This window comes from Hordeum vulgare, chromosome 5H, assembly GCF_904849725.1.
Source record: "Hordeum vulgare subsp. vulgare chromosome 5H, MorexV3_pseudomolecules_assembly, whole genome shotgun sequence".
Taxonomy (NCBI): domain Eukaryota; kingdom Viridiplantae; phylum Streptophyta; class Magnoliopsida; order Poales; family Poaceae; genus Hordeum; species Hordeum vulgare.
In genome coordinates, this window is record NC_058522.1 from 568,245,268 (window position 1) to 568,260,807 (window position 15,540).

Here is a 15,540-nt window from a genome sequence, read left to right on the forward strand (position 1 = left end):
TACACATTAGAAACTGCATCATTCACTTTAAATAGGGCACCGTCTAAATCCGTTGAGACGACACCGTATGAACTATGGTTTGGCAAGAAACCTAAGCTGTCGTTTCTTAAAGTTTGGGGCTGCGATGCTTATGTGAAGAAACTTCAACCAGAAAAGCTCGAACCCAAAGCGGAGAAATGCGTATTCATAGGATACCCTAAGGAAACTATTGGGTATACCTTCTATCTTAGATCCGAAGGTAAAACCTTTGTTGCCAAGAACGGATCCTTTCTAGAGAAAGAGTTTCTCTCGAAAGAAGTAAGTGGGAGGAAGGTAGAACTTGATGAGGTAATTACACCCCCTCTCGAACAGGAAAGTAGCGCAGCGCAGGAAGTTGTTCCTGTGGCGCCTACACCGACTGAAGAGGAAGTCAATGATGATGATCATGAGGCTTCGGATCAAGTTACTACTGAACCTCGAAGGTCCACAAGGGTACGCTCCGCACCAGAGTGGTACGGCAACCCTGTGATGGAAATCATGTTGTTAGACAACGGTGAACCTTCGAACTATGTAGAAGCAATGGCGGGCCCGGATTCCAACAAATGGCTTGAGGCCATGAAATCCGAGATAGGATCCATGTATGAGAACAAAGTATGGACTTTGGTGGACTTGCCCGATGACCGGCGAGCCATAGAAAATAAATGGATCTTCAAGAAGAAGACTGATGCAAACGGTAATGTAACCGTTTACAAAGCTCGACTTGTCGCAAAGGGTTTTCGACAAATTCAAGGAGTTGACTACGAAGAGACTTTCTCTCCCGTAGCGAAGCTGAAATCAGTTCGAATCATGTTAGCAATTGCCGCCTTTTATGATTATGAAATTTGGCAAATGGACGTCAAAACAGCGTTCCTTAACGAGAACCTTAAGGAAGAGTTGTATATGATGCAACCAGAAGGTTTTGTCGACCCTAAGAGTGCTAACAAAGTATGCAAGCTCCAGCGCTCCATCTATGGGCTGGTGCAAGCATCTCGGAGTTGGAACATTCGCTTTAATGAGGTGATTAAATCGTTTGGGTTCATACAGGTTTACGGAGAAGCGTGTCTGTACAAGAAAGTGAGTGGGAGCTCTGTAGCTTTCCTCGTACTATATGTGGATGACATATTATTGATGGGGAATGATATAAAGATGTTGGAGAGCATAAATGCCTATTTGAACAAGAGTTTTTCAATGAAGGACCTTGGAGAAGCTGCATACATATTAGGCATCAAGATCTATAGAGATAGATCGACACGCCTCATAGGTCTTTCGCAAAGTACATACCTTGACAAGATATTGAAGAAGTTCAATATGGAAAACTCAAAGAAAGGGTTCTTGCCAGTTTTGCAAGGTATGAGATTGAGTAAGACTCAGTCGCCGACCACGGCAGCAGATAGAGAGAATATGAGTTCTGTTCCCTACGCTTCATCCGTGGGCTCTCTAATGTATGCCATGTTGTGTACCAGACCTGATATAAACCTTGCCATAAGCTTGGTAGGGAGGTACCAAAGTAATCCCGGTGCGGAACACTGGACAGCGGTCAAGAATATCCTTAAGTACCTGAAAAGGACTAAGGAAATGTTTCTCGTTTATGAAGGTGACGAAGAGCTCGTCGTAAAGGGTTACGTCGACGCTAGCTTCGACACAGATCCGGATGACTCTAAGTCACAAACCGGATACGTATATGTGTTGAATGGTGGGGCAGCGAGCTGGTGCAGCAGCAAGCAAGAAGTCGTGGCAGCATCTACATGTGAAGCGGAGTACATAGCTGCTTCAGAAGCGGCTCATGAAGGAATTTGGATGAAGGAGCTCATCACCGACCTTGGAGTGGTTCCAAGCGCGTCGGGTCATATGACACTCTTCTGTGATAACACTGGAGCCATTGCCATAGCCAAGGAGCCCAGGTTTCACCGGAAGACGAAGCACATCAAGCGCCGCTACAACTCCATCCAGGACCATGTCCAGAGTGGAGTGATAGATATTTGTAAAGTACACACGGATCTGAATATTGCAGACCCGTTGACTAAACCTCTTCCACGAGCAAAACATGATCAACACCATGATGCTATGGGTGTTCGATACATCACAATGTAACTAGATTATTGACTCTAGTGCAAGTGGGAGACTGTTGGAAATATGCCCTAGAGGCAATAATAAAATGGTTATTATCATATTTCCTTGTTCATGATAATCGTCTATCGTTCATGTTATAATTGTATTAACAGGAAACAGTAATACATGTGTGAATGAATAGATCACAATGTGTCCCTAGCAAGCCTCTAGTTAGCTAGCTCGTTAGTCAATAGATGATCATGGTTTCCTGATCATGGGCATTAGATGTCATTGATAACGGGATCACATCATTGGGAGAATGATGTGATGGACAAGACCCAATCCTAAGCCTAGCACTAGATCGTATTGTTCGTATGCTAATGCTTTTCTAATGTCAAGTATCTTTTCCTTCGACCGTGAGATTGTGCAACTCCCGGATACCGTAGGAGTGCTTTGGGTGTATCAAACGTCACAACGTAACTGGGTGACTATAAAGGTGCACTACGGGTACCTCCGAAAGTGTCTGTTGGGTTGGCACGAATCGAGATCAGGATTTGTCACTCTGTGTGACGGAGAGGTATCTCTGGGCCCACTCGGTAGAACATCATCATGAGCTCAATGTGACTAAGGAGTTAGTCGCACGATGACGTGCTACGGAACGAGTAAAGAGACTTACCGGTAACGAGATTGAACAAGGTATAGGTATACCGACGATCGAATCTCGGGCAAGTTCTATACCGACAGACAAAGGGAATCGTATACGGGATTGATTGAATCCTTGACATCGTGGTTCATCCAATGAGATCATCGTGGAGCTAGTGGGAGCCACCATGGGTATCCAGACCCCGCTGATGGTTATTGGCCAGAGAGGTGTCTCGGTCATGTCTGCCTGTCTCCCGAACCCGTAGGGTCTACACACTTAAGGTTCGATGACGCTAGGGTTATAGGGAATTGTTATACGAGGTTACCGAAAGTTGTTCGGAGTCCCGGATGAGATCCCGGACGTCACGAGGAGCTCCGGAATGGTCCGGAGGTAAAGATTGATATATAGGACGGATGGTTTCGGACATCGGAATTGTTTCGGGCATTACCGGTAACGTACCGGGACCACCAGAGGTGGCCCCAGGGGACCACCGAAGGGGGGCAACGACCCCGGGAGGTAAGGTGGGCCAAGTGGGGGTGGGAACCAGCCCCTAGGTGGGCTGGTGCGCCTCCCCACTCGGCCCATAGCGCAAGGGAAAGAAAAAGGGGGGGGCAAACCCTAGGCCAGGTGGGCCTAAGGCCCACCAGTGGGTGCGCCACCCCTTCCTCCCCCTCTGGCCGCCGCACCACCCATCTGGGAGGGCTGCCGCACCCCCTAGGGTGGGAACCCTAGGGGTGGCACCCCCTCTCCCCTTCCCCTATATATAGTGGGCACTTTTGGCCTTTGGAGGACACGGTTTTCCCTCTTCCTCGGCGCAGCCCTGCTCTTCTTCCTCCTCCTCTCCGCCGGTGCTTGGCGAAGCCCTGTCGGGAGACCTCGTCTCTCCACTGACACCACGCCGTCGTGTTGCTGGACTTATTCCCAACCTCTCCCTCCTCCTTGTTGGATCAAGGTGCGGGAGACGTCACCGGGCTGCACGTGTGTTGAATGCGGAGGTACCGTTGTTCGGCACTAGATCGGAATCGCTGCGAGTACGACTCCATCAACCGCGTTCTAGCAACGCTTCCGCTTAGCGATCTTCAAAGGTATGAAGATGCTCTTACCCCTCTCTCGTTGCTGGTCTCTCCATAGGAAGATCTGAACATGCGTAGGAAATTTTTTGAATTTATGCTACGTTACCCCACACTACCGCCAACTCTAGCGGTACTACCGCTAGGTCCAGCGGTACTACCACTCGCCACTGAAACAATCATAACTTTCGCATATGAGCTCCGAATCGAGCAAACCCAAGCTCGTGGCGGCAGGTGCCACGTGTCGGCTGACGCGCCTGCCGCCACGGTTTAGGTGATCTTTTCTGGTAATTTGATTTAGGGGTGGTCTTTTTTATCAATTGCGCTGGATAGGTGGTCTTTTTAGACAAAATTTCTGAAATCTCAGATCTGGTCTTTTTCCCTCGTCCTCTCCGCCATTCTGCCGAAGATTTCCACTAGTGAGCCTCCAGACACCACTCGCTCCGACCAAACTCCACCGCGCAAGATGACGAGGAAAACGACCGTGAAGGCCGAGCGGGCGAAGAAGGGCTCCCGCGGGTCTTCTTCGAGCGTTGGAGCACCGACGGGGCGGATCTAGGGGCTCATGGTTGCCGGGAGCTGACGACTCCCAAGAGAGGGCAAACAAGAGCCTTCGCTGCGAGGAGATGAGCAAGTGCTCCTCGTCACCCACGTCGAGCGAGGTTTCTTCATGCCCCTACACCCTTTCTTCCGCGCATTTCTTGACTTCTACAGAGCTCAACTCCATCATCTCCCCCCCAACGACATTTCGTATTTGGTTGCTTTCGTTTCTTTGTGTGATACCTTCCTCGACTGTCATCCCCAGTGTGGGTTGATCAAGCACCTTTTTACTTGTCGAGTGATGACTGTGAAGAAGTCTAATCGGTCGGGGGAGAAGACGAACGTAGTTCAGCTCTGCGTGGGCTTAGGCATTCAGATTAGAGGGAAGGGTAGCTTCTCGCACATGTCGTTCCCTGACTCGGTCAAGGGTCGGCAAGACTCCTGGTTTTATTGCCAAGACATACCAGTCGGCGACTGTTAGTCGGGCCTCCCACCGTATTTGGTCGAGCGAGTGCAGTCGACTCCTTCCTTGACCGTGTCGAAGAAAGATAGAGTAGACATTGATATCTTAGTGATTCCTCTGGTTGTGTTGGTGCGGACGAGCATCAACGAGATGGACCTGTTGGAGGTCTTCTTCCAGTGGAAGATTCAGCCCCTCTAGGCCAGTGCCCGTCCAATGTGGATGTATGAGGGGCCGAGTGATCCAACACACATTCATTCGGAGGAGCTCGAGGTGGAGGAGCTTGAGGCCAAACCCATAGACGCAACCCAAGTGTGCGAAAACCCTAGGGGTACTAGACTGGCGCCCCCTTTCTCTACAGAGAATCCGCTGAATGAGATAATTTGTAGTTTGATTTGTCCGAGTGATTTTACTGCCATTGTCTTTCTGCTATTTGACTTGGACTTGATTTTTCCAATCGGTAGGCCTTCACAACGATGATCAGCCTGGTGTCGGCAGTCGACCGTACGTCCCTCGACGTGGCGAGTGGCACCAAGCGTCCCGATGGATCTGGAGTTGGGGACGACGAGGAGGAGGAGGAGTCCGAAGAGGGTGACGACGACTCGGAGGATGGGGACAAGGCGGAGTCCTCCCCATCCGAGGGTGTCCCAACCGAAACCCGTTCCAAGGTGTGCCAAGACCCCGGGGCTCATGGTGGCTGCGTCAAGGCCCTGAGTGCCACAAAGCCGACTGTGTCAACCGCCCCGACTCGCAGCTCCAAGCGAGGGCGGAGTGAGCCTGGAGCGTCGCCGGAGGAGGTCGCCAAGCAGCCTAAGACGACGATTGTCAAGCCCCGGAAGGTCGTCTTGCCGCGGCTCAAGATGGACGTGCCTGTGGCCTCAGCGTAAGTGCTTCCGCCGTGTGACATTTCCACTCCGACTGTTGTTTTTTGATTGTTGGCCGAATGACATAAATTCCCAAATGACTTTGCTACAGGGTTGATACCTCGACCGCTTCACTCGAGCCCAAGGCCCCAGAGAAGGGCCAGGCCGACGCTGACGTCGCGTCTTCGAAAGGTAGCGTCTGAACTTGTTTAGATTTCATTCGAAAGTCTTGTTTTCTCCCACCATTAACGATCGAGTGATCTTTAATGTTTGCAGCGCCGCGTGAAGTGATTGAGCTCGACCCGCCAAATCCTTCAACCATCTGATGCATGTAGTGACTAGCCAATTTTAGTTTATAGGTCATACAACAGTGACTCCGATTTAAAAGATAATCACCCAATTGATGAACGGAGAGCATCATACACTTACATAGGATCAATTGTTCATCGTGACCCTAGATTTTTTTTATAGAAATAAAAGAATTGGATATAACCATTACCGAGTTGTACAACTGGTTCACAAATCATCTGATGCTGTACTTACAATGTTATCACTCTGAAGCTGTTCCAACAATGACTCCATTGTACTTATGTAACTAGGCATGTAATGCTCGTCTATCATATTTGGCGCGAGCCTTATTCTGCCATACAAATCTCTCGGCGTTTCATATATACTGATGGTCTCCTTGCTGCTGGTGCCTTCCCCAGGGTTCGGGTCCGGAGAGGACTGCGCGACCATATGAATAATTCTCCCGGGAGGGAAAAGTTGGCGCAGAGCGGGGGCGGACGGTGATTCTTTCTGTTTTTCTTTACCGCCACCGTTCAGATTCTGGGACGCTTCTTCTTTTGTTGTCGACGAGGCTTGTTCGGTGTCCAACGTTGTGTTGCTTTCAAGATCCCCTTGTGATGCAGATACTGCTGACCCAACAGCAGAGTCGATACTGACATCAGCATCATTGTTAACTACTATGACCCGTTCTTCAGAAGCGTCGACAGATACGGCTGAAAGGTCATACTCTGGATTTGCCACGAAATATGATTCATGGATACAGTCAATCTTCAGCACATTTTCTTCAGGCTGTCCGATTTCTACTGCTTCTTTCAGTAAGGGCTGCATTACAGAAGGAGCAAACTGTAAAGAAAAAGGACCAATATTCTCTATGTACACACCAGCATCAACTGATTAACATAAGCAAAACTAGCGAAGGGCGCCTTAGGGAAGCAGGGGCTTCTGAATCCTGAAGTTAACTCGGACAGGACCAGAAATGTGCATGGTGGCAAAGTATTTTATTGAGGAATGGACACGTATTTGTAAAGCTTGCGTCGTCACCGAAAGGATAAGCATTGGCACTAATTGCACCAACTTCTAAATAAATAACAGCGGGATTTCAGGCCCACTTTTGCTAGTGATGTTGGCGCTGATTGCGACTGGATACCAGAACGAACCAGTGGACAGATCCCGACTGTTACTAGTATAATGGCCACTAGTTTATCAAACTCATACACTACCAATAATTCTTAAGAGGTTTTTCCCTCCAAATTTACCTTGTGGAAATATCGTTGGATCATTATTAAGTTCCGACAGTAAAGTTCAGATCTAGAAATGGCAGCAATTTTCATTACCTCCGAGATGCTAGAGTTGGGATCTGCAGTCTTTCCCGTTGAATGAGAGATGGACAGCATGTGAGACTTCGCAAAAGCTATACGCTGACTTATTTTCCCGAATAAACTAAGGTGATCTTGATCCTGCAGATCATCCAGCTTCGATGATACCATTACCTGCAGTAGTAAGACGAGCAGCAATTCAGTCATCACATAAATTTTTGGGAGGAATATGAAGTCATTATTCATAAAATAAGCATCATCGCTTTCATGATTTTGTATCACAATATCAATAGGTACGATTTACAATTTTAAGGAAAAATGAAAGCTCTGTAATACTCCCTCTATTTTAAGATATGAGGCATATTTGCCCTCGTAAATCCATGCTTTGACTAACAGTTGGTCCAACAATATGTGTGCTATGTTAGAAAAAAAAAACATGCTCGGAATCATATTCAGAAGCACTTTCTAATGACTTTGAATGTTCGGAAAATAACAAAATAGTGCACAATAATTATATGGTTAAAGTCCAAAGTTGCACCAAATATTTTGAAACCTATGCAGTATATACGGGATAATAATGTATTACTTGCCGAGCACTTTAGTGTTTTCGTGTCAACTGCGAAAGAACTCCACACTGTGAAGGTCCAGTTTACAGTTCTTTCTTTACTACTCCCTCCGTCCGGAAATACTTGTCCTAGAAATGGATGTGTCTAGACTTATTTTAGTTATAGATACATCCACTGTATCCATTTCTAGGACAAGTATTTCCAGACGGAGGGAGTATGTTGCAGTAAGGGAAAGTGGCCATCAGAATACCTCAGATCGCAAGCTCTCCATAGCAACTTTCGAAAGTGCTGGCACCACATCATCTCTGTTGACAAGAGAAGTGATGAAATCTTTGCCTGATTCCGCTAGCTCCCATGTCATACAGGCAGCTAAGTAGCAACAAAAGGTACTTCAGAGTTATGAAATTATTTCTTTATAAACACAATATACTGCTATCAATTCTCAGCACCGATGATAGAATAATCTCACAAGTCAAACGCGATAGAACTAAAAAAATTGATCAGCCATTAAATTGCTCAAACGCGTAAATATATCTTTGTTATATCTGCTATATCACAGTGAAGTAATGTTATTTTCTTGAAAGATTTTTCTGCCAAACAGGTAGCATGGAGGAAAAGTTTATGTGACTATCAAGTACCAACTTTATCATGATTTAAGAAAAATCAAAACGACTAAAAGTTACAACTTAGCATACGCAAAATCAAAGGAAACATCTGATTATCTCAAAGGCAAACAGGATCTGAAATGCTCAGGCAACTGAGATTGCAATGATAAGCAAAAATATATGTATCACGTGTTCAACACGATAGAAAGCATGTAAAAGCACTTACCAGGACCAAAGGCCAGACATGTGCATGATGTAAAATCATAATGCTCACGAAGAATATACGTTAGAATTGCTCCAATGCCTGCTCCCATTGAGTGTCCAATGACCTAGCGCAAATCATGTATTGGATTGGATAATTCAGACATGTAAAATGGTGTGGTAGAGGCAGATAAACTTGATACATGCTGTTAAACTGTTCCAGTCATATTAATTCGAACAAAACCTTAATCTTTCTGGTTTTCTGCACAGGAGTCAAGCTAGCAGCACTGGATGAACCAGCTCAGGAGGCACACATCAATGTATATGTACATCAAGTTCTACTAAAAGCTTATCAACACTTAAATGCATATCACATACAACATAGATCATATAAACTGTAGCTGCGTAGAGCAGTGCTACAAGACGAGAAGTAGACTCTGACCTCAATAGTTCAACTATAAATGCTGAAATTGAAATGGTATAAGTATCAAGCAGCTTACTGCAAGATCAAGGCTTATCGGTTCTATTGTACTCCCTCCGTCCCATAATGTAAAAACGTCTTACATTATGGGACGGAGGGAGTACTTCATAGCACATGGTCAAATCAGTAAAGTTTACAAGGAGTCCCACAGTTTAGACAAGCTTATAAACTTAATTCTCCTTATTGTGCATCAACCTCCAATTGCTAAAACTCACAAATCTATAAATTCATCAGGAAGGTAAACAAAATACGAACTTGACGAAAATTACCTTTATTTGGTAATCAGTAAATTCTCGTACTGCATTGCGAAGAGGGGGCATGGCTAGGTTAGCGATCCAACGAGCTGCAGCAAGCATTCCACAATGTGCATATCCTAAGATTACGTTGTCAATCTGTCCTTCATTCAGAACTATATGGTGGAAAGGAACTTCAACAGAACTTGCTGCTGTCAGGCGCTCCTTAGGACTGATAGCACCACGGATGAAAAGCAGAAAACACTTGGCTTTTTGGTCACGCACAAGTACGAAGGAAGGCTGCATAAGCTGCATGAAGCGAGGAGTCAATAATGAGTCAAAATATGGGGGCCATTACACAGAATACAGAATAAGCAGAGTACCTTAAAGCACGAGATAAGAAGAATATAGTGTGATACTTACTCACCCTCGCCCTAGACTTGTGGATGAGAACGTCCTCTTGACTGTACCCACCAAACTTGAGAAATTCAGAAAACCTGTTCTTTGAGTAGAACATGCAAAGCTTCAAGTGCTCAAGAAGATAAGCTACTTCAATATGCGCATCATGACCTTTTAGTTGAAGGCAGTCAGTTCCACTATACTCATGCTGCAAATTACCCTAGAGCATATGGAAAAAATATACCATAATCACCATATGTTTCATCACTGCATATGCAATATTATTAAAGAGAGCAGTACAGAAGTACGACGGTAATACTCTGCTTAGCTGATTCATCTGTAACAAGCATCCTAGTATGGCCACACTTTAGTGCAGTCAAACGAAAATGCTAAACTTATGCTGATTGGAGCTGTTGTAAACTATAATTAGAAACATCTCTTGCTAATATCTGTAACTGTCTTCCCTGCCGAGCAGCAATTTAGTGTTGGCCCTTGCTACCATTAGCTGTACACAAGTAATGTCACTAGGAAAGCCAACGAATCAGGTCTTACAGATCAACGAAATTCAACAATGCTCACCGAAATGATCTTAACTGAAGCCCAAGTAAGTGCATGACTATGATCGGACACGGCAATTACCACTTTATCAGGATCCTAATCCACTCGAGGAGGTGAAGCCAATTAAACACATTGGCCAAAACCGAAGCATCGGTTTGTCGGAACGGGAAAAAGTAAAATCCGAACCTTCCTTGCAAGTCAACCCAAGTCAAACTTTAGCATAATCATAAATCTTGCCTTGGCACCAAAATTTTCAGCACATACGTATACTAGATAAAAAGGCAAAAACACTACTGAATTCGTCCGAAAAAGCACTATACTGAAAGTAACTAGCCGAGCACTTGGCCAATCTTAGCATCACGTCTCGCCCTGAGGGATTAACCCCCCACTGCTAGCATTGGAGCTTCATCATCGATCACTTACCTAGCTACCTTCAGCCATTGGTCCAAATTGGCCTTTTTTTTAGTAAAGCAAACACAAAAGCAGAGCAAGCACGCGCACGAACAGAGACACGGCGCACAAAAAGTTCAGGGCTGCCACGCAGAGACTGGCTACAGAAGCAAGGTGAAGAAGAAGGGAGCAGAAAAGCGTTCGGACGGACCTGGCGTTTCATGTGGCGCTTGATCCCGAAGGCGAGGCCGTGGAGGCCCCAGCGGCCGACGGTGAGCTCCCACGCGCGTCGCGCCGTGCGCGCGGCCACCGCCGCGGCCTCGCAGCAGGACACCGGCGGGCTGTGCGGCCACGGCTCCTCGCCGTCCTCCGGCCGCGAAGAGAGCAGCGGCGCCTCGGACTCCTCGGCCGCCGGCCCCTCGCCGCCCGGCGGGCGGCAGGTGGTGATGAGCAGGTAGGCGAGGAGCGCCGCGCCCGAGGCGGCTGCCGCCGCCGCGGCGGCCACGGCGGCGGGCATCGGGGGTCCGCGGCCGGCGGGATTTGGGCGATCGCGTCGCGGGGGCCGACTGGAGGCGTTGAAGTGGCGACGAAGACGGGGGCAAGAGTGAAGCTTGGCTTTGTAGAGGGGTGGATTTGAAAAAGTTGCAGTGGCTTGCAAGCGAGGGAGACTTGCCTTGGGGATCCCATTAATTTTTTTGAAAATATATACTTTTATAATTCCAACTAGCAAAATAGTTCCAGCATAAAGTGAATTCCCAGTTGCCCTTACTTCACCAGATTTACAATGCATAAGTAGTGTTTGCTTCACTGCTAAATTTATCGACTCGTCGCACTTTCTCGACGTTGTGGCAACAATTTTTTGTAAACTCATGGGCTTGCAACTCAAAAATAATAATATCATGGCCTCATTCAAACGCTGAATTCTTCGTTTGTTTGAAATGATGTGTGGTGAAGATGGATGCTAGTCCAACCAAACCAAATGTCCTAAAGTGTCGTGCCACTATCTATTTGACGAAGAAAACGACACATACTGAATATGATATTCGTATTTTTGTTGTCGGCCGCTAGAAAATTTCAAGGAGCGTTAACCCACCAAGAAACAAAGCAGACATGGCAACACGACATCGAAGCACAATGTGTAATGACGGAGTTTGGCGGTAGCCTGCATCTGCAAGTGTTATATTGAATGGACATAACAATGTAACCCGCGAGGTACCTACACCGTTTTCGACCATCGGTCTAGATCATCTCTCTCGTGACTTACTTCAACATTTTCAGCTTCCTAAGAGCATCTCTAGTGGATGGTGTATATGGAGGTGGATGGTAAATATACACGTTGCTAGCAGAAAAATGCCTCCCAGTGGAACGTGTATACGGGCGTGGAAGTTATACACGTCCATCCACGAGGCTACTCGTCGTGCAAATAAACACGATGCAGCCACGCTCGTGGCGCTGTGCGGGGCGCTGTGCGTGCAGGCGGGCTGGCTGGCGACGGCGCTGTGCGGGCGGCGGGGCGACGCTGCGGGTTGCGGGGCGGCGGCGGGGCGGGGTGCGGGGCAGGCTGCTGGCGGGGTGCGGGCGGGCTGGCGGTGGCGCTGTGCGGGCGGCGGGGCGGGGTGCGGGGCGGCGGCGGTGCGGGGCGGGCTGCTGGCGGGGTGCGGGCGGGCTGGCGGTGGCGCTGTGCGGGCGGCGGGGCGGGGATGCGGGGCGGCGGCGGGGCGGGGTGCGGGGCGGGCTGCTGGCGGGGTGCGGGCGGGTTGGCGGTGGCGCTGTGCGGGCGGCGGGGCGGGGTTGCGGGGTGCGGGGGCGGCGGCGGGGCGGGGTGCTGGCGGGGTGCGGGCGGGCGGCGGTGTGTGCGGGCGGGCGGCGCTGCGTGCGTGCGAGATGCAGGGGCGAGATGCAGGGCGAGATTTTTGCACGTCCTGATTTCCACGTCGTGTATACACGTTCCACTGAAAAATTGAGAGGTGTAAAATTTAACAAGGTGTATATGGACGTGTATATGAAGATATACACGTCTAAATTTAGACGTTCCACTAGAGATGCTCTAAGAGTGTCTCTGGTTTGTGCTATGGAACTATGGCCAGGCCCAACATTATACGTTCCACACAAGGAATGAACAACGTCGAATGTCAAAGCCTTTGTTGAGGATGAACTTCGCCTAAATACTCTACAAATTATTCCGCAAAAAAAAAAAACTCTGCAAATTTTGGCGCAGACCTCTCTTGGAAGAGAAAAAGAAAAAGAAAGCAGTGGGCAAAGGATGTGTACGTTTGTGAAAGAGCCCTTGACAAAGCATGTGTATGTTTGTGTATGTTATTGGGCAAAGCATGTGTATGTTTGTGAAAGAGCCCTTGACAAAGTTGGAAATATTGACAGGGCACAGCAGTGAGCTCTCTGGAAGATGGAAATCTGGATAGTCATGGAAGGTGGTGGGCCCGGGAGTACAGCGTGGACGTCACATGGAGGCGCCAATTGGTCAGCTCAACCCGACGACAGGGTCGCACACATGATTGCCAGGAGCACAAACCCAACCGCATTTCCCTCGCCCAAACATCATAGCCCACAGCCGACACGTGGGCCCGGATGGCGCCGGACCGACATGGCAGCGGGGGAAGCTCACTCGCGCGACGCCTGCTGCAGGTAAACTGCTGCGCCCTCGTGGAGAGATGCGGCCGGTTGTTGGCAAGCGGAGCCCACTTGCAGACCTCGCTGTTCCACCTGCAGTTTAGTTTTTTCTCGGAAGTTGATTCAAAACATCCGGCTGCAGATTTCTTGATCGGCAGCCGTCTCCTCTGTTTGCTACGTTTAGGTGTGAAATCGTATCCAGGGCTCTATCATCTCTCTTTATCCTTTCTTTCAGCCACACCCTGGTCAAACCCTCTTCTTTCTATCTCTCTAGACAATCCTATGAAGATCTCAGCCACCATGGATGTCCACACCCGGTGCTGCAACGGTATCGCCGTGCTTCGAGCCAGTGCTGCGATGGAGTCTCCGTGCTATGAGCCAATGCTGCGACGATGTTACGCGAATTGGCACCAAGAGATTTTTGGTAACCGGCTGATGGATAGTGGTGGATACATGCAGTCATCTCATGTGAGCCGCCGGTCACTAATCACATCAGATGATTAATTGAACGGTTAATGAGGCGGTTGTTTTTCATGTCTATGCATTCGGATGCTGCCTAGCGCTCGCCGATAGGCCTACAGTGAGCGAGCTGTTGGATTGAGCCACGGACGACCAGATCAAAAACAATTTGCGGATAAGCTGCTTCGATTAGGTTTTTCTGAGACTTTATTTAATACACTAGCAAAAGGGCCCGTGCGTTGCAACGGAAGAAAAACAATTATAATCTCCAATGATGCTGATCATATTATGTCTTTAAAATTTTAGGACATTTCTTGAAATACATGAACATTTTTTAAATTAGCAAACACATTATAAAATCACTGGCCGATGAAGCATGGAAATGCAACAAAGATGTATAGGCTTCGTCCAGAGCAAAGCAGAATATCAACCATTGCTTTGTTCGAAGCTGAAGTTCAGCTGCGCACTTCAAACCCACGCTTTAAACTACAATATGATGAGAAGACAGAGACATGAAACATTGAACAGAAGGACGCATATCGGCGTCGAACAAAACGAAACGAACCTTCGCCGGTCTAGGCGTTGGAGAGGGAGATATCTTCCCGGGGTATGTAGTTATATGTATCTTAGTGATGAATGAATAAAAATGCTAATAGGGTGTTATAGGTTTGGCAGGTGCTAGTTTATGAGTCTGCTCTATGTAGTTACCTATGTATTTCACTGATGATAGTTACCTACGTACTTCACTGATGAAAGGCCAAAATACCAATAGTGCATTTTGTTTGCTTGAGTGATCAGTGATCATTTCATTTCTCAACATGTTGTACAATTTTTAAGAACGTCTTGTCCGTATGTATGTGTGCTTCTGTTATTACATACCCTCTTTAATGTATGAGCCTATTGTACTCATAATAATTCATTTTTCTGGTGCCATTTGTCTTCCCTTATGCAAGCAGATTCTAGGATATGAGTAAGCATCTCGACTCGGTGGCACACACGTATTGCCTCGCTGGTTTTCTACTGGAGCCTCCAATAGATCATCTGCTCAGCAGGTGCTGGTGTATTCCTGGTGTCAGTTTTATGAGATTTGTGTTTCATCAGTTTGTTTTCTCACTTACCAGCATTCATTGCTAGAGGCTTGCAGTTGAAACTTTCCTATGCTTGTAGACCTCAAAGACAGTTGCTGGGTGGTACAGTCCGATGCACTGAAAACACAGGAGGGAGCCTCAGCCAAGGTCACGGCATTCAGCCCCATGGAAAGCAACCATCAGCAAAGCCAGAAGCAGTCCATTGACACTCGAAAGCTTGAAAGTGAGGCGGGCCGAGATAATGACAAAAATCACATTCTACATGATCCCGACCCTGCTCCTGGTGTCGAAGAACAGCATCAGCACCTCTCTTCTGATCACGTCAGTGTACCATCAGGTCTACATGTTCCACAAGGAGATCCTCCTGGACTACGTCCACCACGACATCACCAGGAAGTGGGCCTTGATATACTTCAAGCTGCTCTTGTCGGTCATGGCCAAGGAAACGATGCTTTACTTTGATATGTTCTAAGAGCATCTCTAGTAGAACCCTCAAACCCTTAAAATAAAAACCAGTTTTAAGGGTTGAGAATTGCACATTTTTAACACTTTTAAGGGCTGAAAAACAGGGGCAAAGACTAGAACCCTCAAATCCAACCCTCAAAATCGAAATACAGTCAGGACCGCACACGCCGGCTGCTGGAGCTCGCGCGCTGCTGCTGCTGCGGCGCCGCCGCGACGAGCT

The 15,540-nt window shown here is 47.7% G+C and overlaps 1 protein-coding gene and 1 pseudogene across 1 annotated transcript; one reads left to right on the forward strand and one right to left on the reverse strand.

Annotated features, from left to right (window-relative positions):
- Positions 1-6,023: 6,023 nt before the first annotated feature.
- LOC123453161 lies at positions 6,024-11,197 on the reverse strand. Its single transcript, XM_045129931.1, has 7 exons — positions 10,892-11,197; positions 9,761-9,952; positions 9,370-9,642; positions 8,645-8,747; positions 8,064-8,182; positions 7,266-7,421; positions 6,024-6,753 (listed from the first exon to the last, which is right to left on the reverse strand). Exons 1-7 carry the CDS (start codon positions 11,195-11,197, stop codon positions 6,160-6,162), a joined length of 1,743 nt encoding a protein of 580 aa, XP_044985866.1. The 3' UTR covers positions 6,024-6,159.
- A 2,411-nt stretch (positions 11,198-13,608) lies between these two features.
- LOC123397346 lies at positions 13,609-15,327 on the forward strand (annotated as a pseudogene).
- Positions 15,328-15,540: the final 213 nt, after the last annotated feature.